Below are 27,810 nucleotides of genomic sequence, written 5' to 3'. Positions count from 1 at the left end.
CTTGCTTCCTCCATGTCACCATCCCCACAAAGCTTGGGGGGACCATACATGGGAGCCCTTCAAGACATACAACACTTCAGCATGGTTACTTATAAGCTTACTGCCACACACACAAAATGCCATGAGCTCCCCCAGCCCCCCTCCTGAGAGCTCTGCTGCTCTCTTCTTCCTTCCAAGTTTTAACAGGAACAAACTCTCACACTGGCACAGCCACATTGGCGCGCTCCTGTGCCACCATCTCTGCCTGGTGGCCCTGAGCAGCCGGTGCAAGATGCTTCTGGAAAGCTCCAATGTGTCCCCCTCCCATGCTGCTGTGACTCTGGGCAGCAGGATACAAAAGGCACTGCTCACAGTGTGCTCCCAGGCTCCAGGATCCAGCAGGATCACCCCTCTGTGTGTAAATATCACAGTGGCAGGCTCAACCTTTTGGCATGAGGAAAAAGAAGATAAATGCTACCAGTCCCCTCGGAGCCACAGGAACCCTGCATCTAATTGCACTTCATAATGGATTCAGCAAGCCATTAATTATCAGATTATATTTTAGGAAGCTGCAGATAAAAAAGCTTTATGAAATTTAGTCTCAAAGGAACTGGTGTGCACAATGAAGCTGTTGCATTATGCCAGCACCAGAGAAGCAAACTTTACAGCAGGTACTGAGTGCATTTTACAAAGCAGTGCCCCATGTGCCAGGGGAAGGTTCATGTGCAGTCATAGCAGCTATCCCACACTCCAACACCTTCATTAGTGCCATGCCACAGAGGACGCTGGCACACAGGCATAGCTCCTTCCCTTTTTTCAGAATGTCCCTGGTGAATTAGAGGCAGATCTCAGGGCTGTTTGCTCACAGAAAGGATGGATATGCCCAGACATGCCTGGAAGCCTCCTTCCTAATAGACCACAGCAAAAACATGGATGGGATTAGACCTGTGTGGCACAAGGTGCCATCCAAACAGTGCTGCAGTAATTTAGCACAACTCCCAGGAAGTCTCTACTGGAGGAGAGGCCCAAAGGTCAGCTCTTCAGCTCTGTGCTCTGTTTTCTCTGGAGAAGTTCTCCAGCTGCACAGCAATACAGGTGAGAGCAGAAGGAACAAAGCAGCCCTTACACCTTGCAGAAAATACCTGTGAGCACATCACTGATTCAGCCATAAAAATCTCCAACCTAAATTCTCAGGACATTTTTTTTTTGTTTCCCTTATCCATAAGCCCCAGCTTTGTCCTGTACCAGTCCTCTGCTCTCTGTTCACAGCAGTGGAGGATCACACTTGATTCCCATCTTTTCCTCTGCTGCTTTATTTCACAAGTGTTGGTGGAGACGAGTGTTCTACCAGCGGCTGACTGCAGGGAGACTTCTCAGGCAGTAAACGTCTATGAACCTCCCCTGTCCGTGGTTATGCTGTGCTTGCTGCATGCCTGAGATTGTTTTCCCAAAGAAGCCCCAAATCTCCCAGGTGAAACAGCACACTGAGCTCCTGAACAAGCCTAGTGGATACCAGGTGCCAGGCACAGGCAACCTCCTGTGTCCCTCACTTGATTTCTTCACACATCAGAGTGACTGTTATCAAACAAACGCTCCACAGTTACCACCTCAGAGCCAGTTTGTCTCATTTGGGATTTGGGCAACGTCACAAGTTTGGCATCATCGCAAGAGATTATGTGCTCTGCTGCTCCTTGCTCTGATGTCTGAGTCACCTGTGTGGAAGGAAGATGACCCAAGAGTCAGACATGTACAGCACCACTTTCCCCTGGATCCCTTTGCTGCTCACACCTTTCCCAGCCTCAGCTCAGGTAATAACATTTAGCTTCACACTACGGCTTCTGCAATTACAACAGGCATGAGACTAATAGGGAACATCAAACTACACACACCAATGATGCAAAAGAAGACAGGAGAGTAATTTAAATATTTCTCTCCACAAATTGCTATAATTTAGCTCCACAAGCAATCGTAGACAGTAAACATTCTATGATTATCCACTGGAGGAATGACATCCCAGGGAATCTTGCACACTGGACTCCCTCATCCAAGGAATTCTTCTTGACTGATGGATGAAATCTGGAAGAGGATGAGGCTGGGTTCAAACCTAGCTGGGCCTCCAACAAAACAGCTGCAGTGTCACAGGGCATCATCAAGGTGTTAATAACCTCTGAGTAACCAGGCACCTCCACACATACTGCCAATCCTCCTCCTCAGCTCCTTAAAGTCATGACTGAGCAGCTTTCCCTCCAGCAAACCCGCTTCGTGCCAGCACAGAAATTCCAGAGTACTGTGGGCTGGGGTTTGATCATAGATCCCTCCAAGAATGGGAAATCATGGAGCAGAAGGGGCAACAGGGCCCAAAGAGTGGGTTTGGGAAGAATAAAAGCATAGGAGAGAAGGATGGGTGAACAATGTGACACAGAGCAGTCCTTATATGCACAATCTGGGCAGTGGTGGCTTGGGAGGTCACCTTGGATGATGATGCTCAGTGCTGAGGTGCCCCTCCAGCTTGCCCTGGGAGGGGAAGAGCTCACCCATGAAGGTGCTATCTTCTGTGTGAAGTGCTGGCTGGTGACGTAGCTCTGCAGGGCCCCAGGGAGCGGAAGGCAATGAAGCAGTACAAGCAGCACAATGGTTGGGAAGCTATGGGAGAAGCACTGTCCAAGTCTGGCCTGGACAACCAGGGCCAGCCTGAGAGCACAGGGAGCTGCAATGGGCAGGGCACACAGGGCTGAAACCCAGGAGGAACTGGCATGTGCTAGTGTCCCTCCTCCTGGCTGCACCACTGGCCGTCAGTTTACGGCTGCTTGGGTTCATTTTGGCTCCCTGCAGCACCTGCATTAAGAAGCCCAGCTGGTTTACCAGCAACTGTAGCTGACCCTGCTCACAGGAATCCCTTCTTCCTGTTCCCTTATACCATCCAGCACTGTTCCTTGCTGGCCTAGCTTGCATATCTCCTGATCCAGCTATTCCAAAATCATTACCCAACTCAGTGGTTCTCCACTTTCAGAGACAGCTTTTTCTAGGTCTTCTTCCTCATTCTCTAGGCTGCTGTTGGCTGTCTCCTCCAATGTTTCCTGATTTATATTCTCTCCTGCTATCCCATGCTCTGCCGTGGGGACCCACCATTTGTCGTAGCCTGGTCTGCCAGTTCACTCTGCCCTTACAGCTTGCAAACTTGCCAAAGCATGGAACTAGATGATTTTTGAAGTCCTTTCACACCCAAACCATTCTACAATTCTATGATTCAAAGGGTCCTTGACATGGTGTCCCCAAGCCCAGGTTTGTCTCTCATCTTTCTAGTGCTACACTCACTTTTTCTTCAGTCTCCCACTAGCTGTGTAGACAAACGTAGTGCTTGGGGTTCCATCCATCATCTCCTCATGCTGTTGTGTCCTCACCTACACTTAGCTCTCTTCTCTACTGTAACAATCAAATCCATAACTTCCCATGATTCTGGTAGGTCCAAAAGCTTAACATGTCCCAGCCTCACCCAGTGTTTTTCCATTTCATCTTTACTTTCTGTTTCTTCACACTTTTTCCTTACCATGTCCCTCTTCACCCTCCTGTTTATATTTCAGACATCACCAAGAGGAACCATCACTGTTCAACAGGTAACCTGAACAGCAGCAAAGGTGACAGACTTGAGTGCCTGCACTTCACTGAACCTGCAGGAGAGCCAGCATGGGGAACAGCTCCATGCATGACTCACACTCATGGAACTTCACATCTGCAAACAAAGCCAAGAACACAAAAACAGCTCTCAGGGTCTTTTACAAGAGACCTTCTAGACCACAGCTCTCTAGTATTTCATCACCACCACACCTGCACACAGGCATGAGGAGCATCCTCAGAGGAGCAGCCAGGAGCAAGCGAGCTGCAAGGTGCTGAGATGCTGAGATGTGATGCTGAGCAAGATGCAAGAGCCAGAAGAGACTACTACAGTTCACAAGAATCTACTGTGACTTGCAGGAAAACAGGAGGTGCAGCCTTGTGCTATCAGAGTTACAACTGCATCGGTCTCTTCTCCCACATAACAAGTGATGGGACAAGAGATCACAAATAGCACCAGGGGAGAATTAGGCTCTGTGCTCTCCCACATTTTTATAAATGACTTGGAGATAGGACTGGAAGGAATACGAGGCAAGTTCACAGAAGATACAAAACTGGGAAGAGCTGTTGCCTTCCTCAAAGGCAGGGAGGCCCTGCAGAGAGACCTCAACAAAACAGAGGACTGGGCCATCACCAACCATGTGAAGTTCAACAAGAGAAAGTGCCAGATTCCTTACTGGGGATGGGGCAACCCTGGATGTGTGGGTGGACCAGGCAACAAGAGGCTGGAGAGCAGCTGCAGGAAGGGACCTGGGATCCTGGTCAATGGCCAGCTGGATCTGAGTCAGCAGTGCCCTGGCAGCCAGGAGGGCCACCCGTGTCCTGGGGGACATCAGGGAGAGCATGGCCAGCCAGGCAAGGGAGGGGATTGTCCTGCTGTGCTCTGCAGTGGGGCAGCCTCACCTTGAGTGCTGGAGCAGATTTGGGCACCACAAAGTAAGAAAGATAACTATTAGAGTGTGTCCAAAGGAGGGCCATGGCAATGGTGGAGGGCCTTGAGCAGAAGCTGTGTAAGGAGCTGCTGAGGGCACTTTGTCTGTTCAGCCTGGAGGAGACTGAGGTCAGACCTCATCACATCTACCACTTCCTCATGAATGGAAGAGGAGGGGCAGATACTGATCTCTTCTCTGTGGTGACCAGTGACAGGACTTGAGGGAATGGCCTGAAGCTGTGTCGGGGGAGATTTAGGTTGGATATCAGGAAACAGGCTTTTCACCCAGAAAGTAGTTGGGCACTGGAACAGGCTCCCCAAAGAAGTGGTTCCAGCACCAAACCTGACAGTGATCAAGAAGCATTTGGAAAATACCCTTGGACACTCTTGGAGATGGTGCTGTGCAAGGCTAGGAAACTGGACTCAATGATCCTTGTGGGTCCCTTCCAACTCAGCATATTCTGTGATCAGGGAAAATTTCTTCATTAAAAGCATGGTCTGGCATTGGAACAAACTGCCCAGGGCAATGGTGGAGTCACCATCCCTGGAAGCATTCAAAAATGTGTGGATGTGGCACTTGGGGACAGGGTTTGCTGGTGAACATGGCAGTGTTGGGTTAATGGTTGGACTAGATCCTGGAGAGCTTTTTCAACCTAAATGATTCCGTGATTCTCTCTCTCCAAGCAGTCACTATATCACTTACAACGGGTTCTTACCTGTGTGCTCTGCCTTGATGTGCTTTTGGTGAGCAGCAGTGCTGGTGAAGGTTTTGTCACAGCACCTGCACCGCAGGGAGGAGAACTTGGAGGAGCAGTGATTCTGAGCTGCAGAGACATCAGAGTGGTGGGTCCTATTGTGATAACATAGCCCTGACAACTGCTGCAATGACAAGGATCAAATCATGGTTGCCATCCAAAGCTGTTGGCTTTAAACCAAAAGAAAGCAGGTTTAGATGGGATGGGATATTGGGAAGGAATTCTTCCCTGGGAGGCTGGTGAGGCCCTGGCACAGGGTGCCCAGAGAACCTGTGACTGCCCCACCCCTGGAAGTGTCCAAGACCAGGCTGGATGGGGCTTGGAGGAACCTGGGCTAGTGGACTGTGTCCCTGCCCATGGCAGGGAGTGGAACAAGGTGAGCTTTAAGGTCCTTTCCAACCCAACCCCCTCTGACATTCTATGATTCTGTTGCAGGGACAGAATGACAGCCAGAAGCCATGTGGAAAGCAGCAGAACAGGGGAATTGTGCTCAGCAGGTACAAGACCTGCTTGTCTTCCCACTGGACAAGTACTAACACCTCACTCTGTTTCTCCATTGTCCCTGATGAGCTGAATACAGCTGAATCCCTGATCCTTGTCTCATTCACTGCAGATCTCCTTTTGGTGTGAATTCTTGTTCCCTTGCAGCAATGCGGAGGTCTGCCACAACATTGTGAACTGCACCAGGAAGGGCAAAGAGATTTGGCTCTTCACACACATCTTGCTAAAGCAGCCAGGAACTAGAACAGCTTGGTTATTTTTGGAGACTTTCAAATTTGCCAGTAGCCCTACTTTTCCTTGATGAGCTATGTGGAAAACCAATTAGGGAAGAACTAATCAGAAAGTGGTTGTGCTCAGTGGGGCAGGAAAAATGAGCTGAGCTGTGTTTCTCACATATGGAGCACATGTTTCTCACACGTTTCAGTCACTAAGAGCTGAAGGGAAGAAGAGGACAAGATTTCAGACTATTACTTTACTATATTGTCCAAACTTCCATCTAAACACCCCTGCTCCCAGCAACCCTACCCGAGGCAAGAGCAAACTCTCTTCCAGATGTCACATGCCATGGGGAGCCTCTTCTTCTTTTTCTTCTTGGCCATACCCACCATCCCATAGACCTCCAGCTGATGCTTCTCCAGCTCATTCTTTGTCGACTTGACCTCGCCGCACTCTTTATGCTGGATCTGCTTTCCTCTGGCAACCTGACAGCATTTCATGTGCACCTTCAGGCGGCAGTAGAAGTGAAAGACCTTATCACAGGCTTTGCAACAGGTTTTGCAGACAAAACTCTTCTTGGAAGAAGCTTTGTCCTGGGATTCCTGTGCTTCTTTGGCACTGGCACCTCCTGCCTTGTCCTTATCTTTGTCCAGAACTTCAAATTGGGATTCACTGTTCACTTTCCACCTCCTGATCCCAGGTTTCTGCCCTCTTCCCTCAATCAAGAGACCTATGCAATTACTGTTTTGGTGGTGACCAGTAGGACTGAGTATCTGCCCCTCAGTCTCCCATCTCCTGAATGCTCCTACATAGTTTTCCCCACTCACACGCAGCAGACACACATCAGACATGTTGTCCCATCACAATGGTGACACACAGCTCTGCCTAGAAGTGGTTCTGGCCATGCATGGTTAGAAACATAAAGACTGATCCTTGAATTTCTCCACTACACATGCAAGGGTCTGCATGAGATGCCAAGAACCAGGGCCAGATTCTCCTAAAAGCTTGTTTCTCAAACTCTTGCTTCCAAGCATTTGCCTTCTGCTCAGACACATGAAGTTACAGTCACGTTTGCAGACCTGAGCCTCAGGTATGATACTGTCAAAATCTGCCACTAAGAGTGGATATCCAGCCCTTAATTACAAGAAATCTCAGAAACACTTCACAAACACAATCCCTTTGAAAAGGAACAGATAATCTTGCTATGACCCTTTTGAGTCCTCTGCTCAGGGCCCTGAGGTATTTTAAACCACTCATTATGTTCATTTCTTAGAAAGCACAAATGCCTTCCCGAGTCCCTCTAACACCATCACCTCAAAAAGCACAAGCTGGAAAATTCACCCAGGATCTCAATCTACTGAAAAGACCCACAGGAAGTCTATGTATGGGAGAAATCAAAATACAAACAGATACATTTGTCTTCTTTACTATAATGAGAACCCGGAACTGTGTCGCCGTGGAAACTGGCACAGACTTCTCCTTTTGCCACTGTACAGGAAAACTCAGCCTGTGCTAGAAAAACTTCATCTTTGCCTTCCTCACTATGGGAAGAGCTCAGCACCGTGTCCCCTCGCACAGCACCACTGCCCCAGATTTCCAACCAACTAAAGACCAGACGACATATTTCAATGGACCTGGAAATCTTAAGACACCAAGTGGTGATCCATAATCTGCAAACACATAAAGGGAGAACAGCAGACTGGAAAACTGATTTCCAGTCTGTCCTGTTCTATCAAAGTCACTTTGACTCATGACCTCTAAGATTTCTTTCCACATCCCTTCAACCAATCCTGTCAGTTTTTCTGACCTAAGTGAAGAATGATTTTTCAATCTACCAGTGAGATGGCAAATGTCTTTTTATTTAAACAAGACCACAAGAGCAAAAGCCTTTTTTATAGAGCTCTTGACACATTTCTGATATTTGAGAGTAAGACCAATCTTGACAAATACGATCTCCTAAATGACTGTAGAGAGCCCTGGAAAGCAGAAGGCTAGGGAGGAGGTTATGGAGTTGGCTGAAAGAGCCAAACCCTGCCCTTGCATGCACCAGCTGCCAAGAATGACAGTGCTCTGACTACAGCAGGGTTCAAAGGAGAAGCCAAGAGATTCCATGTTGTACCTCCACCAAAGAAACCAATCCATTACTTGCAGTGCTGAGCGTGGTTGGAGATGGATGCAGTTTCTTCCACAGGGATGCTCTGTGCCTTCCAAGTGCTTTGGTTCACCTAACTTAATCACTAGAATTTTTTGAGTTTTTTTGCAGTAGAGATGCAAAAACTGTTGTTTTCCTGTGGATGTGCAAATGGAATGGCTCTCCATGCAGCACATACATTCCCAGAAATGTAAGGTCTCCTCAGTTTTATAACAGGAAGCTCACACCTCCCTGACATGAGGCCTGAAGTTATCACTCATATCTCATGCCAAAAGCTACAAGGTCCATAAAGTCACTTGCAATATGTGGGCCTGGTAAGCAGTGATGTCAGAGCTGAGCAGACTGGCCTGGCCTCAAAATTAAGATATGGAAATTCAGCGCAAAGATCTGTAGGATGCCAGAAAGAAGCTGCTATCTGGCAATCCTCCTCTGGACACTTCATCTAGAATAGATGTTTTTGCCAAGTAAATAACATTTTCCAAGGCTTTTGCTTTTGATGATGCTTTTTGCTTGATTTCATCTCAACCTTGGCTTGAAGCCCTGAAAAGCCACTCAGTGGCAGCAGTCTGCTCTCTTTGATATTGCTGCCAGAGAGGCAGCAGCTGCCAGAGCAGTCACACTGACTCCCCAGGCCCCTCTGCTACACACGCCGAGGTGTCCAGGAGTTCACTCAGGCTGCACATTCACAGACACACGAATTTTTGGCTCATCTGCTCCAGAGTCATCAGGGCATCAGCCCTGGCCCATCCCACAGACACACAGAGTCAGGGGGAGTGGGACAAGTGCCTGCAGCATCAGAAGGTGACAGAATCAATGGCAGATAAGAAAGAATCACCCTTTCTCTAGAAATCAAAGCCATGACCAGGTGAAAATGCCAGCTGGATTGGTGGCAGCTCTTGCTACAGCTATAAGAGATAATGTAGATCTGAACTGGGAATGAATATTGGATTTGCAGCATAGGACCTCTCTCAGGAGACCACTGAGGCAAGGAATGGGAGTGGAGCATGTGCTGTCATCCTCCAAACCCTACAACTATAGCAGTCATCATGTGTTGAATATAGGTAAAACCTTATAAAATAAGGGCTTTGTTACCCTTGTAGAATCATGGCTCAGGCCTGCTACTTTGGCTAAGCAGAAGGGGGCTATGGGAAAGTGACTCAGCTGAATTGGAGGTAGAAAAACAAGCATATAACCATTACGTGCTCACATTGTGGTTTATGGTGGTTGGTTGAATTATATTTGTTATACTTCAATGGAATGTAACTGATAATGTCCTAACTGCTTAAAAAGGCTTGCTTTTTGCAATGAAGCAGCTCTCCTTTGCACCTGCCTGGGGACTGTGCATCATGTTGCTTGTATAATCGAGATCCTTGGTTTCTTCTGCCTGTGCCCTGCTCCCAGTCACCCACTCCCACCTTCCACCCCAGCAGCATTTCCTCACTGCTCAAGACCATAGGCAGGCCAACAAGCCCAGGGTTCAGAGGCTGACCTGCCCCCAGCACATGGGGGACAGGCTTTGCCTGTCCCTGCCACACATGAAACGATGGCAAGTGTCAAAGCCATGAGACTTGTGTTCATTCATAAAGACCGACAGCCTTGACCCAAATTTGCATATGAAGTAATCAAACCTTCTATCCCTAAAAAACCCCGACATATTAACAGCAAACTGCTTTTCCTCTAACTCCTCAGCAATCTGATGGTATTTCCACACTGCTTGTCAGCTAAGCAGCTCTGGCACTGTAAGAAAATAGGAATGGACTGGGCCTGTACTTGGCTAAAACCCACACTGTGCACATCCCAGAGGACTTTGCAGTCCAAATAATCTCGATATGCTGGGAAACAGATGAAAATATATGTAAGCAAACAGAATGAGCAAGTCACATTTGCATCCTTTCCAGGAGAATACACACCTGCAATTATCTTCATGACCCTCTGGTATCCTTGTCATTAAAGCACCAAATTCAGTTAAGCATTTTTCTTTCAAAGGATGGATGCAAAGTTACAATTGGGTTCAGCTGGAAAGCCTCCCACAGCTCAGGGCAGGATTCACATGTGGTTATTGCTCTGCATTTGTTCTGGAGTTAACAAATTGCTATCTGCATGTGTATTGTCCACAACTTTGCCAAACTAGTATAGCAGGTAACATTGTCCTACTGCTGTCAGACCCTCACAGGGAGGTATTTATCTGTAAAGTGCATACAGAGCAAGACTAAATTAAAACATTCTAAGAAAATTAACTCAGAAAATAGCCTGGGACTACAAACTGCATTGTTATGGTCATCTTTGCACTAGACAAGTGTGCTCTGTCATGACCTTTCCTCCACATATCTAATCTGAATCTGCCTTCCATCAGCTTAAGGCCATTTGGCCTGGTCTTGTCACTGCTTGCCCATACAAAAAGTCCCTCTCCAGCCTTCCTGCAGGCCCTCATTTTTATAAAACACCCAATAAAATATCCGGCACACTCTCACTTCAGCAAAGGGGCACTTCCAACTTTGGATGGCTTCCCAACTTAAGCAATGACCCTTGATCTCAAGGGCACATTGTGGGCACATTGGGACCTGCCCATGCTTTGAGCCTCAAATCATGCCTGCTATGAGAACATCCCATCATACCTCTTTCACTGCTTCCCTGAGCCTTGCCTACCCCAAAGCCAAGCCCTTCAGGTCTTCTCTTTGCTGGATGGCTTGAAAATCAGCTTGCCATGCCGCAGGATGATCTCAAGGCTGTGTTCTCACTGATAGCCACTGAAGGTGAAAATAAAAAGCAAAGGTATTAAGAACACAAACCCAAGAAGAACCTGAACCTGAGCTGTTAACAGAAGTGACTTCTTCATGGCACAGAAAACACCAAACTACCACATTCAAGCTTTGGTTGTACTAATCGCAGCACTGACATCTGGCATGAGGTCCTTGCAGACCTCCCTTCTCACTGCGTGTGCAACTTCGGGCAAAAAGATCAGGTTTTCTAAGGTATGTTGCTGAAAGAGACAGTAACAACTTCAAAAGGCAAGGCATGGTACTCCCAAGAGTCAGGATTTCTTCTCTCCCTAGTTACAGAGGTTCTAACTTCTGCAGAGAACAGGCATTCCTAGGCACAATTTGACTCATCTCAGGACAGCCACATGAAAATTGGCTGGATGCACCAGGGATCAGAGGCACTGGTTTTGCCATTCAGAACACAGAGGGGATGGGGGAGATCAGATGGAGGTACCTGGCTGCAAGTGAGCCCCATCTCTGTGCCCACAGGGCCAGCACACAGAGTCAGGCTCTGCTGCAGACACCACAAAACTGAGGACTCCTCACACTTGTGTAAGAGTTTGACAACAATTTAGAGGTACAAGTACAGTTTAGGTTTTAAAGCAGGAAAACCGAAAGCCAAGGCTATGGGGAGGACAGGATGGTGGCTGCACAGAGACCTCCAATGAGCCCTGAGCTCTCAGACTGATGTGCCTCCAGCTGACCATTACCACAGAATGGCGGCCAGCTCTCAAAGGTTTGCTCATTATAAAACCTGCATGCACAGAGCCACAAGCAAAGCAGCTGTGTTTTCCAAAGTGCTTTTCCAGCTATAACTGTTTCACCAGGGACATGGGTGTTGAGAGCCACTAGAAGAAAAGAGGTTACTGGCCAGGGAGGGATGAGGAATTAGAAAGCGGCTGCTGCCAGCAGCAGGAGAAACTCAGGGAAAGAGTAGGAGGACACTTGTGAGGAAGAAAAATTCTGAGCTGGGTTGTTTCTAGATATCCTTCATGAACAGTTTCGGGGATGCAGATTCCTGCACAGTCATCAGCAGTTGCCAAACAGCAGAGACAGACAAGGACTGCTGCTCCAGCACTGCCAACACAAGGCAGGTGAAACCACAGCCTCCTACTCACAACCTGCTCCATCACCTTGGAGAGACTCTTAGGGAGGCACTAACAGGGACCCCTTCCACCTGCCTCCTGCATCACACTCAGACACAGAATCCCCTAGAAGAGAATATTCTGACTTGAAAGGAACATGGGCATGACTGAGGCTCACCCAGACCCAGCCTGTCCTTGGTCCTACCTGCTGCCAACCTGGCTCACAGTGCAACTGAAGTGGGGACCACTTAGAACCTAAACACATCAGCCATTCCCTCAGCTTGCTGTGAACAAGCATCTCTCCTCAGAGCCCAAATCAGCCACTCTTAGTTGCTAATCTTCAGCTTCATATACATTAGCCTGCCTCACTCTCACTACAGAATCATTAAACCAAGTCCTGCTGGAAGACTGCCTGAAACCCAGAATGGCAGGTAGTAAATCAAGTCCTTAGGAATTCCAGTATTTCCCCCTAGATGGGGATGAAAACTCTGTATCTGCTTGCACAAGTGTAGGAGCCTGTTCATATCTTTCTCTGCAGGAGTCAGGCTCCAAGCAGCAGAGATGTCCTGCAGCAACACCTCGGTGTCTGTCAGGAGCTCCACAAAGTTCTCTTGGTATTGTCTCAACAGTTGGGCCCTATAATCCTCTGGGCTCCATTTGCCTGAATTCAATGAATGGAAAAACAAACAGCTCAGCTTGCAGCATTTTCCCAAAGGGCTTCAAAGGTAGGGGAGACAGGAAAGGCCCAGGCACCCAGTCCTCCCTAGGTCACTAATGCTCAGGGCCTTATGCTCAGCACACTTGGATTCACATTCCAGCAGAGGATGAACATGACAAATCAGAACTTCTCCAATGCAGAGACAATATAGACTATCTTCTACCCCCATGTGCAAACAGAAATTTGGGTGCAAAGAAATGCATCTTTGGCACCCAAGTGTCTCCTGAGTATCAGTCCCAGTCTGAGCCCAGAGGAAGAAAATCTCAGTGTTCAGCAGATGAACACGTGACCTTGTCTGTGAAGGCAACACCGCCAACACCTCAAGATGTTTTCAAGCCTCTTCTGATACCGTGGAATCACAAAGACCCCATTACTGACTCTTAACTAGAGCTTTGTTGTAAGAGGTCTGTAAGTCAGTGTTTGATCCACTCCACCAAGAAGGAGCTTGGAAATACCCTGGTTCATGTCCCTCTCATGCCCTTGTTTGACTATCAAACACACCAACATTTTACATTCAGGTGGTCCAAGGTAATCAAGAACCCAGTGGACTGAGTTGCCCTTGGTGAAAATGTTAAAGGCACACAAACCAGACTTGCAATTGCAAAGCAGCTGCAGCACCTTCTTCTCCCTCTTACATCAAAAAAAAATGTAACTTTAACCTCATTCCTTTCTCCTGTCTAATTCTAAGCTGGATCTGCTGAGTTTGCCTTGATGAATCAGAAAAATGATGACTCCAGAGTAAAACCCCAACCCTTTAAAGACACCCCAGTATCAGGACATGATAGACTAAGTCAGGAAGAGGAACAGTGTTTATTCAGGATAATGAAGAGACTTGGGCAAAATCTACTGTGTCCCAAAAGTAATCTAGGATTGTACTTGTCACTTGATAAATAAAACTGGAAATTGGCAAATATATTAATCTGGAAAGGATTTTTTCACCACCATTGCAGTTACTATGTTGAAGAAGAGGCACAGTTGTACCTCAGTGGGAGAAATCAAACCCAAAACCTGTAGTTCATCCCAGACATCCATGCATGATTTTTGTTCTTGTGTCTTTCAATCATTCTGGTTCAGTATCAATAAGAACAATCCATCATTCCCACAGCACTACCTGGGAGAAAAGCAGAAACAGCTTGGGAAAAAAAGGTAAAATCTCTGGGACCCAGAAAATACACAGTGCCGTGTAAGAAGAGAAAACTCTCTGGGATAGGAAGGAAGCAATAGCAGGCTGGGGGGATATGCAGTGGAAGATTCTGAGCTACTATGAACAGCTCCCTGAAAAAGACTTCTTGGACACATCAATCTGATCCCCAGGAAAGACAAGGGAAATTCACAGATGCAATATTTTCCTTCTGCTCCCATCAGAATGTTTCTGATTTTATGGCATAAAATTGAGTTGTTATGAATGCACTCACTGCTCTGCCACCATGCCAAGGTGATCTCGAGAACCAGCACATGCCGTGTGCCACAGTGCAGGACCTCCTGCTCCCTATTAGCTGTACAGCATGGGACACCAAAGATACCACCAGTTAATTCATCACTTGCCAGCAGACTCAAATCATCCCCTCCCTCTTCATTTTCATCATAAGAAATATCTGTGCTTCTGTTTGTTCAAGCTGCAATTTGATGAAATTCAGTTCTGTGTAATTAAGTAATGCCCCTCCTTGGAATGGGTATTACCACAAGATAATTAACCATGCTGGGAATCTGGTGTTTTGAGAAAGCAATCGTGCTTAACAAATGACAAAGCCAAGTGCCTGTTGGGAATGTTTGCTACAGAGGAAATTATCAGCATTATGAGTGCAGTTTTGCTTTCTATTAAATCTTCATTTACATTTCACTGCATGTTAATTTAGATTTAAATTTTATATGACTTTAGAGTCTCTTGATTTGAATTGTTCAGAGTGTGCCTAAACCCATCTAAACTTGGAAGGTTGTCCCACCAGGCAAAAGATGGGGGCTCCTGAATCCCTGAACCATCACAGGCAGGCAGCAAACAATAAAATCCCACCAAAACGAGTAAGAGGAGTGGCCTGGCCATCCAACAGAGTGATGTGTAATGGGGACACTAAGTGTAGGATTCCCATCAGCACACTCTGCTCCACACAGGAGACCACGAGTCAGTGACCAACATAAGCAGAAATGCTACCTGGATCAAGGAAAGAAGCACAGCCCAAATAAATTTCCCCCCCCCCGCCATCTTCCCCAATCACAAGGAATTCCAAATAAGACACTGTATTTAATGTAAAGACAACTCCAGCTTAGGGGAAGTTTTAGGTATTTGTTTTCAAAGGCAGTCACTACCATAGAGTAAAGTCACCAATGGAAGTTTAGTTTACTCATACCTTTACCATCAGAGATGTTTGCTCTTGCCACCAAGTTGTCCAGCAGAGGCTGGAGTCCAGGGGAGGATGCTTTCACAGCCTCCAGAAGTTTCCACTTTCAGGGTTTTCTCTTCATCCACCTTCCTGATCAGATTGTCCATGGCTTCCCTCTGAGAGCTGCCTTCACAGCAATCCAAAGCTACCTGTAACAAAGAAACAGCCACAAAACTGTGACAACTTCCTACAACCTCCTGCATCTGAACAGAGATCAGAAAAACAGCAACAGTACCACAATACTGCTCTAGATCCCTACCCACTGCTTACACAATTTAACTGAAAGGGGTTATAGGGTGGCAGTTACAGGAACACCCAAACATGGCCGAGGTGTAATAGACATGTCACCTTGAAAACAAACCTGGTGGGTTCTTCCACCAAGTCCAGCTCTTGGAAGTGGCTGACGAGCAAAAAAACTACTTTTTAAAAAAAACAAAAGTAGACTTAAAGAGAGTGTTCAAAGCAACATTTCATGTAATATTTTTAGTGAATACTTTTTAAAACTGTCAGTCTCATTTCGCTTGTCTCCGCAATTGTTCTGCTTGCCATCAAAAAATTGATGGCCAGAAGAAAATACTCTTATTATTTAAATAAGCAGCTAGCTATTAACTGAATTATTATTTCTCTGACAAGGCCATGTGAAACATCTCTTATGTGAGATGCAACCGCAGTAGTTTGGAAAAGCTCTAGGATGCCAGTAAAATACCTCTAAGGCTCCTACAAGGGAGAGGCACTTGGCAAATACAAGTGACCTCCTTTCCACCAGCACTGTGCTCCTGAGCAGAACCTTTGCAGGGCACCAGCCCAGTTCCCTGATGTCAATAAGCACTATAGAGTCCTATCAATTAAATTATAAAATTATTAATATCTGTCCTAAAACATTTTTGCTCCCTTTTTCCTGGTTGGTAAGATCTTCCACAGCCTCATTCCCCCACTGATTTTTCTAATTTTCAGCTGAAATTTATTCATGGCCAGTGTATGCCTGTTTGTTCATGTGCCAATACTATCTTTTAGTTTTAAAAGCCTTTTAAACTCTCTGAGGCGTTTACCCTACCCTTCCTCTTTGATTTCATTATAAGAGCATGATCATATTCCCTCTCAGTCTTCATTCCCCTTGTCTAAATAAGGCAAGTCCTCTTATAAAACAGCTTCTACACTCCCCTAGACTTCCCACTGCATATCTGTCAAGTTCCAGTATGAATTCACCTTTGTTGAACCAGACTGGAAGAGAAATTTTGGATGAGGTCTTAACTCTTAGTTCTCATTACCACACCCAACGCCCACCCTTCACTTCATACTGCCACATCAGTCAGTTCTCAGTACTCAGTTCTCCCGCCATGGAACTGGAGAACTGAATTCATGGAATACAGAATCAGAGAATCATTTAGGCTGGGAAAGCCCTCTAGGATCATCAAGATCACCCATCAACTAGCACCACCACCATGTTCACCACTAACCCATGTCCTCAAGTACCACATCCACATATCTTTTAAACTTCTCCAGGGATGGTGACTCCACCATCCCTGCCTTGGGCAGCCTATGCCAGCGCTTAATAACCTTCACAGTGAAGAAATTTTTCCCAATATCCAATGTAAACCTCTCCTGGCACAACTTGAGGCTATTTCATCTTATCCTGTTACTTGTTACATAGGAGAAAAAACCAACTTGCACCTGGCTTGGACCTCATTTCAGGGAGTTATAGAGAGTGAGAAGGTCCCTCCTGAGCCTCCTTTTCTCCAGGCTGAGCTGTCCCAGCTCCCTTAGCCACTCCTTGTGCTCTTTCTCCGGACACTTCAGCTCTTCAGTGACTTTTTTGTCATAAGGGGCTCAAAACTGAACACCATTCATTCTTCTCTCTCTTGCAGATCCTCCTCTGTGTGGACAAAAGATTTTGATTGTGCTCATCATCAAGATTTGATAAACATGCCTTGGTATTTTTGTGTCCATAACATCATAATGTTAATATGAAGTAAGTAATAATATTAATTAATATTAAGTAAGTACCAAGAATCCCACTAGTGCCTGCTACAAGTTGTGAGTCCTGCCTTCAGCACAATCTGTGGTTGTCTCCCAAAGAAATGCATCCTTTTCAATATCACAGTTTCTCCTAGTTTAACAACTTCCTTACGTGAAATTCAAATGCTTTGCTCTAGATCTAGACCAACGCAGGAAAAAAAACCCCATTTTCATCTCATGAAATAAAGAACCCAGGTCAAGCAGAAGCAATTTAGTTAACACCTGAGAGGGACCAGTCTGATTTTTATTTATGCCGGAACATATATTATGTTCTTATAGGGGCTGTACATGTGCTAGCAACCCTGTCCCCAGGAAGGCTTCGCCTGGCAGCCAATCAAGGCAGAGAAGGCCTCCACGATAGGACTGTGAGTCACACACACACACACACGCACACAGACACACCCACAACCACACCCACCCACACACAGACACATGCACACACAGACACACACATGCACACATACACATACACGTGCACACACAACAGACACACAGACACATGCGCACACAGACACACACGCACACCCACACCCACAGACAACCACACACCCACACACACGCACGCACACCCACCCACACACGCACACATACAAACCCACACACACACATACACAGACACACAGACCCACAGACACACTCACATGCACGCCTGCACACACCCACAGACACACACATGCACACACACACATGCACACACACACATGCACACCCACACTCACACCCACACACGCACACACACACTCCGCCATTTTGACAGTGGGGCAAATGCCCGGGTGCCGGCGACCAATGCCCAGGAAATGAGACTATGGGAGCAACGTTAGCACACAAAAGCAGCTAAATGCAACACAACAGGACCTCCCCCAGACACAACTGGAAATGCTCTCCAGTTATTCAGCCCCCATTTGCTTTGGGTACCTTGGAGAGAGGGGGGTTTGCCTGTAGGGTCCGCTCAGCCCTCCTCCCTCCTTCTCGCCTTTTCTTCCCTGTGGTCCTGCTTCCTTGCTTCACCGTTCCCGAAAAACCAGCTCGCCATCGCGACGACCTGGTGCTCTGCTGCCTCCCCAGTGAAGCAGCCGCTGCTGCAGCCAGCTGGCCCTCATGCGTCCCAGGCACGGCCGCCGCCAGCCTGACCCAGCCGCGCCCGCAGCCGCACCCGCAGCCCCAGCCTGCTTGCCGCTGTGTTTGGGGCGCTGCCGCCGCACGGACCTGCCGCAGCGCTAGCCCGGCTGTGCTAGTGCCCGGTGCCCGGCCTGTCGCCGCCGCCTGCACCCAGCCGCAACCATCGCCCACAGCCGCCGCGCCCCGACCCCCAAAACCCGCGGCTGCTCCAGGGACGCGCCCGTGGCCACGGCAGCCCGCTCTCCCCGAGATAGGAAGGAACACGCAGTCTGCTACTGTTTGGAAATCGTGCCTGGCCCACCAGAGGAGCTACGGAGACGCAACGCGGTTCACAGCACACACGCTCTGCCTGCTAAGCTGATGCCGACAGACCACCTGGGTTCTTGAGGTAATGCTGTCCCTGTCTTCTGTTTCTTTCTCCTTCTCTCTTTTCCTCTCTCTGCTCCTTTTCCTATCCCCCTTAGGAGTAACACTTAACCTTTTTTATCAATAAACAGTTCTCAGATATACTGTTGCATTTGTACTTTATTTTAGTCCAAGAAATCTATCAGAAGAATCCTCCCCCTTTTATAGCAGAACAGGACGATATCCTTTACTGCATTTTCTCCCCCCCCCCTTTTTTTTTTTTCCCTTACAAGTTTCACCTATATGTGCTCTCCTGCCTGTCCCAAAGAGCTCAGATCACTGCCTTTCTCTCCAAAATGTCCTGCTCATCAACTGTTGGGACCACTCTGAGCTTGGAGAACAATAAGAAGCCTTCTGTCACTTGCATAGCACAGCTCTCAGTTCTTCCCATCTGTTCACAGAATCACAGAATAGTTATTGTTGGAAGCAACCTCTGGAGATCATTTAGTTCAACTCCTCATGTTCAACCCAGAGCAGGTGACACAGGAACTCGTCCAGGGGGATTTGGACTGTCTCCAGAGAGAGGGAGACTCCACACCCTCCCTGGGCAGCCAGTTAGAGTTGTCTGCCACCCTCAATGAAAATAAGTTCTTCCTCATGTTGAGGTGGAGCTTCTTATGTTTTATTTTCTGGCCATAGCTACTTGTTCTGTCACCTAGCAGCACTGAACAGTCTGGCACCATCCTCTTGGCATCTTCCTTGAGATATTTGTATGCATTAATGATCCATTCTCAGTCTTCTCCAGACTATCCAGGTCCAGCTCCTACAGTCTCTCCTCAAAAGAGAAATGCTGCAGGCCACTCATCACCTTTGTAGCTTCTGCTGGACCCTCTCCAGTAGCCCCTTGTCCTTCTTGGGCAGAACCAGACACAGCACTCCAGGTGCTCCTCACCAGGGACAAGTGGAAGGGGAGGATGACCTCCCTTGACCTGGTCACAGTCTTCCCAATGCCCCCCCAGGATCCAACTGACCCTCCTGGCTGAGAGAACACACTACCAGCTCATGGACAGCTTGTCACACACCAAGATTCCCAGGGCCTTTTCAGCAGAGATGCTCTCCAGTTATTCAGCCCTCAGGCTGTTCTGGTACTAGGGATTATCCCTCCCCAGGTGCAGGACCCTACACTTGCCCTTACTGAACCTCATTCAGTTTCTCTCCACCCAGTTCTCCAGCCTATCAAGGTCCTGCCGAATGGCAGCTCAGCCTACAGGTATATCAGTCACTCCCTCCAGTTCTGTATCATCACCAAACCTGCTCAGGCTATCCCTCCATCCAGGGCATTGATAAATAAGTTGAATAAGTATTGATCCCTGGGGAATGCCACTCACTACAGACCCCCAGCTGGATTCTATTCCACTGTTCACAACTCTCTGCCATTCAGCCAGTTCTTGATCCATCTCACAGTCCATTTATCTAACCCACATTGTCAGAGCATACCTATGAGCATGTTGCAGGAGACCGTATCAAAAGCCTTGATGAAGCTGAGGTAGACACCATCCACTGCTCTCCCCTCGTCAACCCATCCTGCCTTGCCATCATAGAAGGCTTTCAGATTGGTCCTAATGGATTGTTGAGGGATGTCATTTGAGTTGTGATTTTCCTTTACCTGCAGGAAATTTGTGTTTCTGTGTTTCTCCTAGATCAGGCTCCAAGCTAAACCATGAATTTCCAAGGTCATCTCCTCTCTTCTATTTTTTTCTTGGTCAGACAATATCTGCTGTGATGTCCAGCAGCCTGATGTGCCACAAGCCTCTCCATAGCTCCACAGTACATTTGTTTGCCTGTCAGACATTTCAGCCATTCCCTGAACTTCCTAAAGCTCTTCCTCAAGTTATTCACTCACTCAGGTATATAACCGCTCATATAAGATCTTCTCTCTCATTCAGGATGCAAACTTCAGACAGTTCCCCTACCTTAAACATAAAAGAAACTAATCCAACAGCTCCTCCTGCGCTCTAATGAGCACCTGAACTCCTTAATTAGTTTCTCTCATTTCTAAAGATCTGTCCTTTTATAGACCAAACTCTGCTAGTGAACCTGCTGATGTATTTTCCTCTTTAATTCACACTGACCTGCCTCTAGATCCCTTAGTCTGAAGTCCTCTTCTGAGAAAACACAAGAAGATATACAAGAGCAGCATTCTTCAGGGAGCTCCAGCAGTAACCTACCACTGCTCCCAAGCAGAAGAAATGTCCCTGGCAGTGGGAGATGCAGCAGTGACATTTTAAGACTTATTTTGACACCACCAGGTGAGACAATTAGAAAACATCCCCCAATTCTGCTTGCAGTAGGATTTTTCCATCACCAGTGTAACTAGTTAAAATTCCTGCAGTGGCCAACAACCTGCTTGCACTATCCCTAATACCTGTCTGAGCTCTGAAGCAGCTTGGTTTGAGCATCAAGGTCTGCAGGCACTGGAGTCAAAAGGGAGAGAAACCACATAGCTCAGAATACCCAGGTGCCTTCTAAAAGAGAGCCTAAACAGAAGGAAAAGGCTGATGTTTCTACTACCTACTCTGATTTTCTGGGTTCAATGCTGTATTGTGGAATGATCACGGAGCTCTGAAACAAACTAAGCGGTGTGGTGCACCATGCAGAAGTTACCCACTCTGTATCCACTTCATTTCTCTTAAGTGATAACTTGTATCCAAATCCTCTGTCCCTTCCCAATTACAGAAACACCAAAAAAGCCACAGAAATTAAGCACTCAAAAAAGAGAAAGGCTATATTCAAAAGTTATCCAGAAAAAACAGAGATTTACAAAGATGCTTCATAAAATATCATGTACTGGTTTTCCAGCAAAGAAATTCAAACTTGCTCCATTGCACAGCTCGGACCAGGTACAGAAAGAACCCTGTTGCCATGAAAAAAGGCTGTTCTGTGAGAAACTCTACTTGTCTTGCTGAATAAGTGTGTAGCTAATGACACAGTGATAGTGAGAAGAAAAAGGAAAGCTCATCTTTATGAACCTCTGGAGAACTAGACCCCATCCCTGCCAGCCCAGATCTCCAGTGCAACACTGGATGAACCAGATAAGACAAAACCTTCAGAGATGGCTGTTAGTTCCAGGTTTGCTTTCCCAGTCCTACACCTGAGACACTGGGGATTCCACCCACATACATGCCATGGACCCATTATTTTTATCAGTTTAACTTCTGGAATAATTAAACGCTTTCCCACTTGTCTGGGGAAGAAGGAGTGCAATTAAGCAAATAAACCCCCCAAGGTCAGTCTACGCTTGGCAATTTCTGTCTTGTTTTCTTGTGCTGCAGCAGGACAGAGCTCTGCCCACAGCCTCACTGGAGTGCTCCCCAAACAGATCTGTCATTTGATGGAAACTGTGGGCTGAAACAAGAGCATGAAGGGATCCCATAGAGAGGAGCAGGATTTCATATTTGGAGCAGGGTTTGGGGGCTTTGTAGCAAACGGAGCAGACAGTGACTGGTGAGAATGAAAAGAAACACTGCTCCTCCACCAAATGAAGCAGGAGCTCGGCAGTACATGATGATGCAGTTACAGGCTGTATCCTGTTCCCAAGAAGCAGAATTATGATTGCAGAATGGTTTTGGTTTACTATTGGGGTGTTGTGTTTGGTTTTTTCAATGTGAAGGGAGAAAAAGAATTGCTGAATTTTAACCATCTAATTCTATGAAGACAAAGAGAAGTGAGCAGGGAAAAAGTGAAGCCTTTAAAAGAAAGGCTGCACTGCAACAGGAACAGGCATATATGAAGATCCTAATCTCCCCACTGCCGATGAAGCTTCAGCTCCAGGCCCCCAACATGGGTCTCTGCTGACAGCCACAATGCCCCCAGCAGATGCCAACTCCTTTGCTATACTTACACCCTGCTCTCTCTTCTAACATCTCCATTCCAGACTCAGCTGTGTGCTTTCAGAGGCAAAACTTCATCAGACACCAGTCACACCCCAGTCACACCAGTCATACCCCAGCCCACAAAGATAGGACAGATGCCTCTGTTGGCAGTACCTCTTTAGGTACCCTATTCCAATCTGTGCCTGTTCTCAGGGATTCTCCATGCTGGATGTGGTGAGGGACCATGAGACCTTAATTGAGGGGCTTATGAGGTGGGCTGAAGTTCTCAGGCCCACCTGTTGTGGCTCTGGTCAGGCTTACTCAGACAGAAAGCAGAGATCATTCGTGCCACTGAGCAAAACTTTCCACTTACTATAATCCTGTGTCAGGGGAGCTCAGTGATGTGACAAACTAGGACAGGAGGTCAAGCTGCATCCTGATCACAGCTTGTGAGGTCACCCTGTAATTTCCAGCTGCACGGGGTACAGCTAGCTCCCCTCAAAGACAAAGGAAAGCAGGTTATAAACAGCGTTTTGTCCTTTATGACTTCTGCAAATCAGCATACAGAGTGCAGTTGCTTACAGAAAAGGAAAGCAACAGTCCTCCCCACCAACTGCTGCCTGCAACACATAAGAAATAAAACCAAATTATTTAGTAGATGCTCTAGTAGATGTTACAGGCAACTGTGTGGTAAGAGTTGCAAAAATGACAGAAAAGTGGGAGACAGCCAAAAGGGAAGCTGATGACCAGGAACTGACAAGCAGGTAGCAGAGAGGTGGTTAGTGGTTCTGTTCAAACTCCCCTATAGAACCTTGTCCTTGCTCCCAAAAAGGCTTTTTCAGGGTATGAGGAGAACTAGGTACCTCCTCTGGCCCAGGCTCCCCTTGCAGGGGTAGTCTGACACTGATCCTGGTCTCCAGGTTGCCTTCACTGCTCAGTTTTCACTATTCCCACAGTCCAGCACAGAAGGACCTGAGACCACACACGTGCAGTCGATGCTGTGCAGAAGGCAGGGAGAAGGGCCAGGTGAGGCTTGCCCATCATCTGGTAAACTATGTGTACGATGCTACCTTGAAGACACACACAGCCCACCCTGTCCACACAGTTTGCCTATTTCAGATTTTTTTACCCCCTTCTCTGAGGCAGTCAGGAATCCCTCTTCTACTGTCTCCAAAACTCTCTGATGGGGCTCAGCTGCATCATGCTCCAGATCAGCTCCTCCCTGCAGCACAGCAAGCGAGCGGTCAGCATCTCTTCATCAGCTATGCTCTCTGGGGGAAAAAGATTCAGAAACACAAGAGAAGAAATAAGTCTGTCTGAAAAAACTGACAGGTTCCTGAAGCAAGGGAGACTTTCTGAAAGATCTAAGTGAATAGCAAAGCTCATCCCAAGTACAAGCAGCAGAGGAAAATCACTTTACTATTCTCTTTAAACTCTGTGAAAGGAAAATGTCTCATTTATCTAACAGAGCACAAAGCCATAAAGCAAGCTGGAAGTTAACACCAGGTTTGCAAGGCCACTGTTTTGTGTCAAACTCGAGTAAAAAGAAGTTTTCAACCCCAAGCCTCAGCTGTACTCACACTGGCTGCCAGCCATTAATCCAGCCCTCCAGGCAGCAGTGGGGGGAGCCCTGCGCAGCTACACCTCCTGCTACAGGCAGAAATGCTCCAGGATTTTGGCCAGCACATAATAAACCTCCCACATCCAGATACAGGGTTTCTCTGTAATGTTACCTCCACACTTTCACAATTTCCTACCTGCTTGGGTGTTACCTGCACCCAATTTCCTACCTGCTTACTGTGGGGCTTCTCCACTGCCCTGTTCCCTCTCCAGCAAAGCCACCCTCGGCTCAGGATTTGTGTCTTGAAACAGCTTCAGAAAAGACACAAGGGTCTGAGTGTCCAGGGGCTGAGCATCCCAAGTGTCACTATCCTGGGTGTGAGCATCCTTAACTTTGCCCAGCAGCTTCTTGAACACTGAATGATCCTCTGCCTTGGCCAGAGCAGCCAGACCCTACAGCAGAACAGAAATGCAGGAAGATTTAGAGAGCAGTCAACTGCCCTATACAGAGAGACACAACAGGCTGAACCCTGGCGTTTAGGTCAGGGGACAAAAAATTAAACAGAACAAAAAAATAACCACACACACATACCACTGAATGCAAACTCTGGCCTGTGGCCACTCGCCCTTGGAAGCAGGGCAACAAGCCCTGCTGCCAGCCCTTATCCATATAGGAAATCCCATGAACTGGAGCTGGTTCCAGCACCAAACATTTCTTCATGTCCAACTAGCCAAAGACCACTACGTGAAAAAGACCTGATAAAGCATGAATTTAACGCTGCTACTTTGGAAGGCAAAGCTAGGACAAGAGATACTGGATCTCACTGCAGAACAAGAAGGGATCACTTGCACAGAAAGCAGAGACCATTTCAAGCGGAACTTTCAGGAATCTCCATTCTCAACCACAATGGAATTCTGTCTCCTAGAGAAAACTCTGGAGAGGAGGCACATAAACTCTGAGTGCTGTGGGCTCTCAGCATACCTGGCAATCAAACCCAGAGCTCCAAAATCTACTTCAGTGACCTGAAACAGCAATCAGAGGCAGACATGCTTGTACAGCTATGGAAATAAAAGGCAAAGAAATAAGCTGGAACTCTTACTCTCATTTCCCCAGAGTCCTTTAATGCTGTAAATATTGCCCCTGAAGACTCATGCTCCCCAACTCTCCAGGAGAGATGCCAGCCTTTCAGAGCAGGCAGCCTTTATTGGAGACTCCAGGGATTCGATAAAGGTACCTTTGAAATGGGAAGTTCAGCTCAGCTCCAGGGAGAATGGCCATTTTCTGCTGTCATTGTCATTTTTATTCTGATGATAAAAAGCCTGTATGCAACTGCTTGTGGCTGCACCAGGGCCGGTGGGCTGGCTTTTCCTAGCAGGTGTAAATGGTCACACATTAGGGCAGTGTGGCAGTGCAATGACCTATTGCAACGACTCCGCAGAGGGGAAACTGCAGCAGTCCCAGGTCTTCCCACTCACAGCAGCTTGCCTGCCTGCCAAACAGAGAGTGTGGACGTGAAGGGCTCTGGTGTAAAGAAAACACAGATGTGCTGAAGAACAAACGTAAAGGTATTTTTTAAATGCAACATTAATTTGTAATGAGACTTGATAACCAGATCATGTTTGTTCTCCAGGTTTGCGTGCCTGGCCCCTTCCAGATCAAAATGAGCATGTAAAACACAAAGTATCTCCACTCTCACCACCTTAAAGGTGTTCATATCCTGCCAAATCCATGTTTGCACTAATATGGATGAAAAGTAACTTGCATTGTTGCAATATATTTTTCAATTTTAGGGATTTTTAATTAAAATCAGCACAGCATTGCTACCTCAGCATTGTTACCTGCCCCAGGTAACATCCCTTCCTCAGCACATGGATTTGGTTAATAGAAATAAGTTTTCAGTAACTGAAATATTCTGCTGTTTATAGGCTCTTTCCAGAAGACATTTCCTTAGACAAGTTGCTCAGTGGGAACAACAGCCTTTTAGCATTGTTGTGAAAGAGCACACAGTATACTTCAGACTTACATCGAAGCACTAACAATTCCCAAAGATCCTGGGAAAAAATGGAGAAATACTGATACCAGCAGGAATCCCAGCTTCCACTTAGTCTGTAATGTGCTTCCACATTACAGCCTGATCCACCAGGCTTTCACTGCCTGGGACACTGCAAAACTCTTCATGGCCAAGTTGGCACAAATTAGCAAACACCCAGCTTCCACTTGGGAGGAAGAGACTGCCTTCTGCACCAGGAAAATGCATCACCAAGACCTGGCTTAAGCGTGGTCAGAGCTGAGCCACCAAACAGATTCCATGGCACTCCAGAGGTTTGGTCCCCATTGAGAATATCAGTTCTGGTGGCCAAAACACTCCCACCTCAGCACCATGGAACACATCACACACCATGGAACAGCCTTCCCAGCTTATCTCAAACATGCCCATGTCCACAGCAGCCCCATGGCAAGCTCTGAACAGGTTAACCTCTGCAGGTTAAGGATCTAGGAGATAGGTCTCCTGTCTCCATAGCATCTCCACATCTTCCATGTTTTTCCAGAGATCTCAACCACATGTGCAAATAAAGTACACCTCCCCTGAGCAATGTGCAGTGGCCCATAACTGAGACTAAAGAGGGATGTGAGGAGAGAGGGAGGGCATGCAGCACAGTCATTAGCCCAGGTGGCCATTAACTCTTCTCTGCAGGTGGGCGAGCACGGTTATGGCTTTTCATGCCTTATCCATGCTCCTGCTCCCACCATGAGAGCACATCCCAGCAAAAAGCCACTTTATTGACTATTTCTGAGTGATCTTCAAACATCAGCTTTAGAGTGAATGCAAGCATCCAGAGGATGGTGGGTAGGGATCTGCCTAGATCAGAGACAGACTGGGAAGCACCAGCTCAGGGTGGCAGAAAAAGCTGACTCCCTTCAGACCTGAGGGACACTCAGGTACACTGCAGGATGTCAGGCACTGTGGGGAAACTTCCATAGCCATAATCATCAGTCCTCTGTAAATGCACACTGCTTTGGGTTTTGATGTACAGGTGGTGATGAAAATATAAAAAAGTGATTGGAAATCTGCAGGGTTAGGGACTGTTTCACTGCTGGCTCTTCTGTGGCTCCATGGTTATCCAACCTTTGGAAGTTGAGCAGCACTGTTCCATAGGCTGCTGCTGCTCACAGGGTCAGTAGCATGGACAACCTCAGGACTGGCTCCACACACCTCACCCTCAGAGAGGCCCCCTGGCTGTGACCCCACCATTAAGTCAGTCAACCATCAATCAACTATTGTATTGTGCATACAATAATCAGAGAAAAACTATGTTCATGTTTTTCCTTCAGAAACCTAAAGGGATTTTTTTTCAAGCCTGCATCTGTAAATGACTCATGCGGGAGATCCCAGGAAGGCTCTGTGGAAAACACTGACCCCCTGCTTGATCCACACAACAAGAACAAAAACTCAGCCCAAACTTCTACAAAAATATACCAGAACAGAGGAAAAAAAAGTTCTCTAGCTCTGCCACCATGAAAAAAACCACCAAATCCTCACAAGCTCTCTCCTCTAATCAGGATGCAGAAGGTAACAGGAAACTTCTTTCTTCTGCCTCATCCAGAAATCTCTGCATCTGCAAATGAAGGGCGACAATGACTGGACAGGCCCACAGGCAATGGAAATGAACCACAAACACAGTGACATTTATTCTACCTGGGAGAATCAACGCTCCCCCTCTTCATCTAAACCTGGTAGTAGAGGGAACAAATGAGCTGTGCAATAATTTGAATTGAGTTTCTCTAAGAGAGCACAGGAAGATAAGACTTG

The 27,810-nt window shown here is 47.1% G+C and overlaps 1 protein-coding gene across 1 annotated transcript in view; it reads right to left on the bottom strand.

Moving 5' to 3' along the window:
• Positions 1 to 23,656, bottom strand: part of EPHA8 (EPH receptor A8) — a 137,305-nt gene extending 113,649 nt beyond the window's left edge. The window contains 4 exon segments of the mRNA XM_077190422.1: positions 15,054 to 15,145; positions 15,147 to 15,235; positions 23,568 to 23,611; positions 23,614 to 23,656. Of these exon segments, the coding sequence (XP_077046537.1) occupies positions 15,054 to 15,145; positions 15,147 to 15,235; positions 23,568 to 23,611; positions 23,614 to 23,641 (253 nt within the window). The 5' untranslated portion in view covers positions 23,642 to 23,656.
• Between the last annotated feature and the right edge of the window lie 4,154 nt (positions 23,657 to 27,810).

This window comes from Agelaius phoeniceus, chromosome 24, assembly GCF_051311805.1.
Source record: "Agelaius phoeniceus isolate bAgePho1 chromosome 24, bAgePho1.hap1, whole genome shotgun sequence".
Lineage (NCBI taxonomy): Eukaryota > Metazoa > Chordata > Aves > Passeriformes > Icteridae > Agelaius > Agelaius phoeniceus.
The sequence above is the reverse complement of the archived record's forward strand: the minus strand, read 5'-3'. Positions and strand labels throughout refer to the sequence as shown.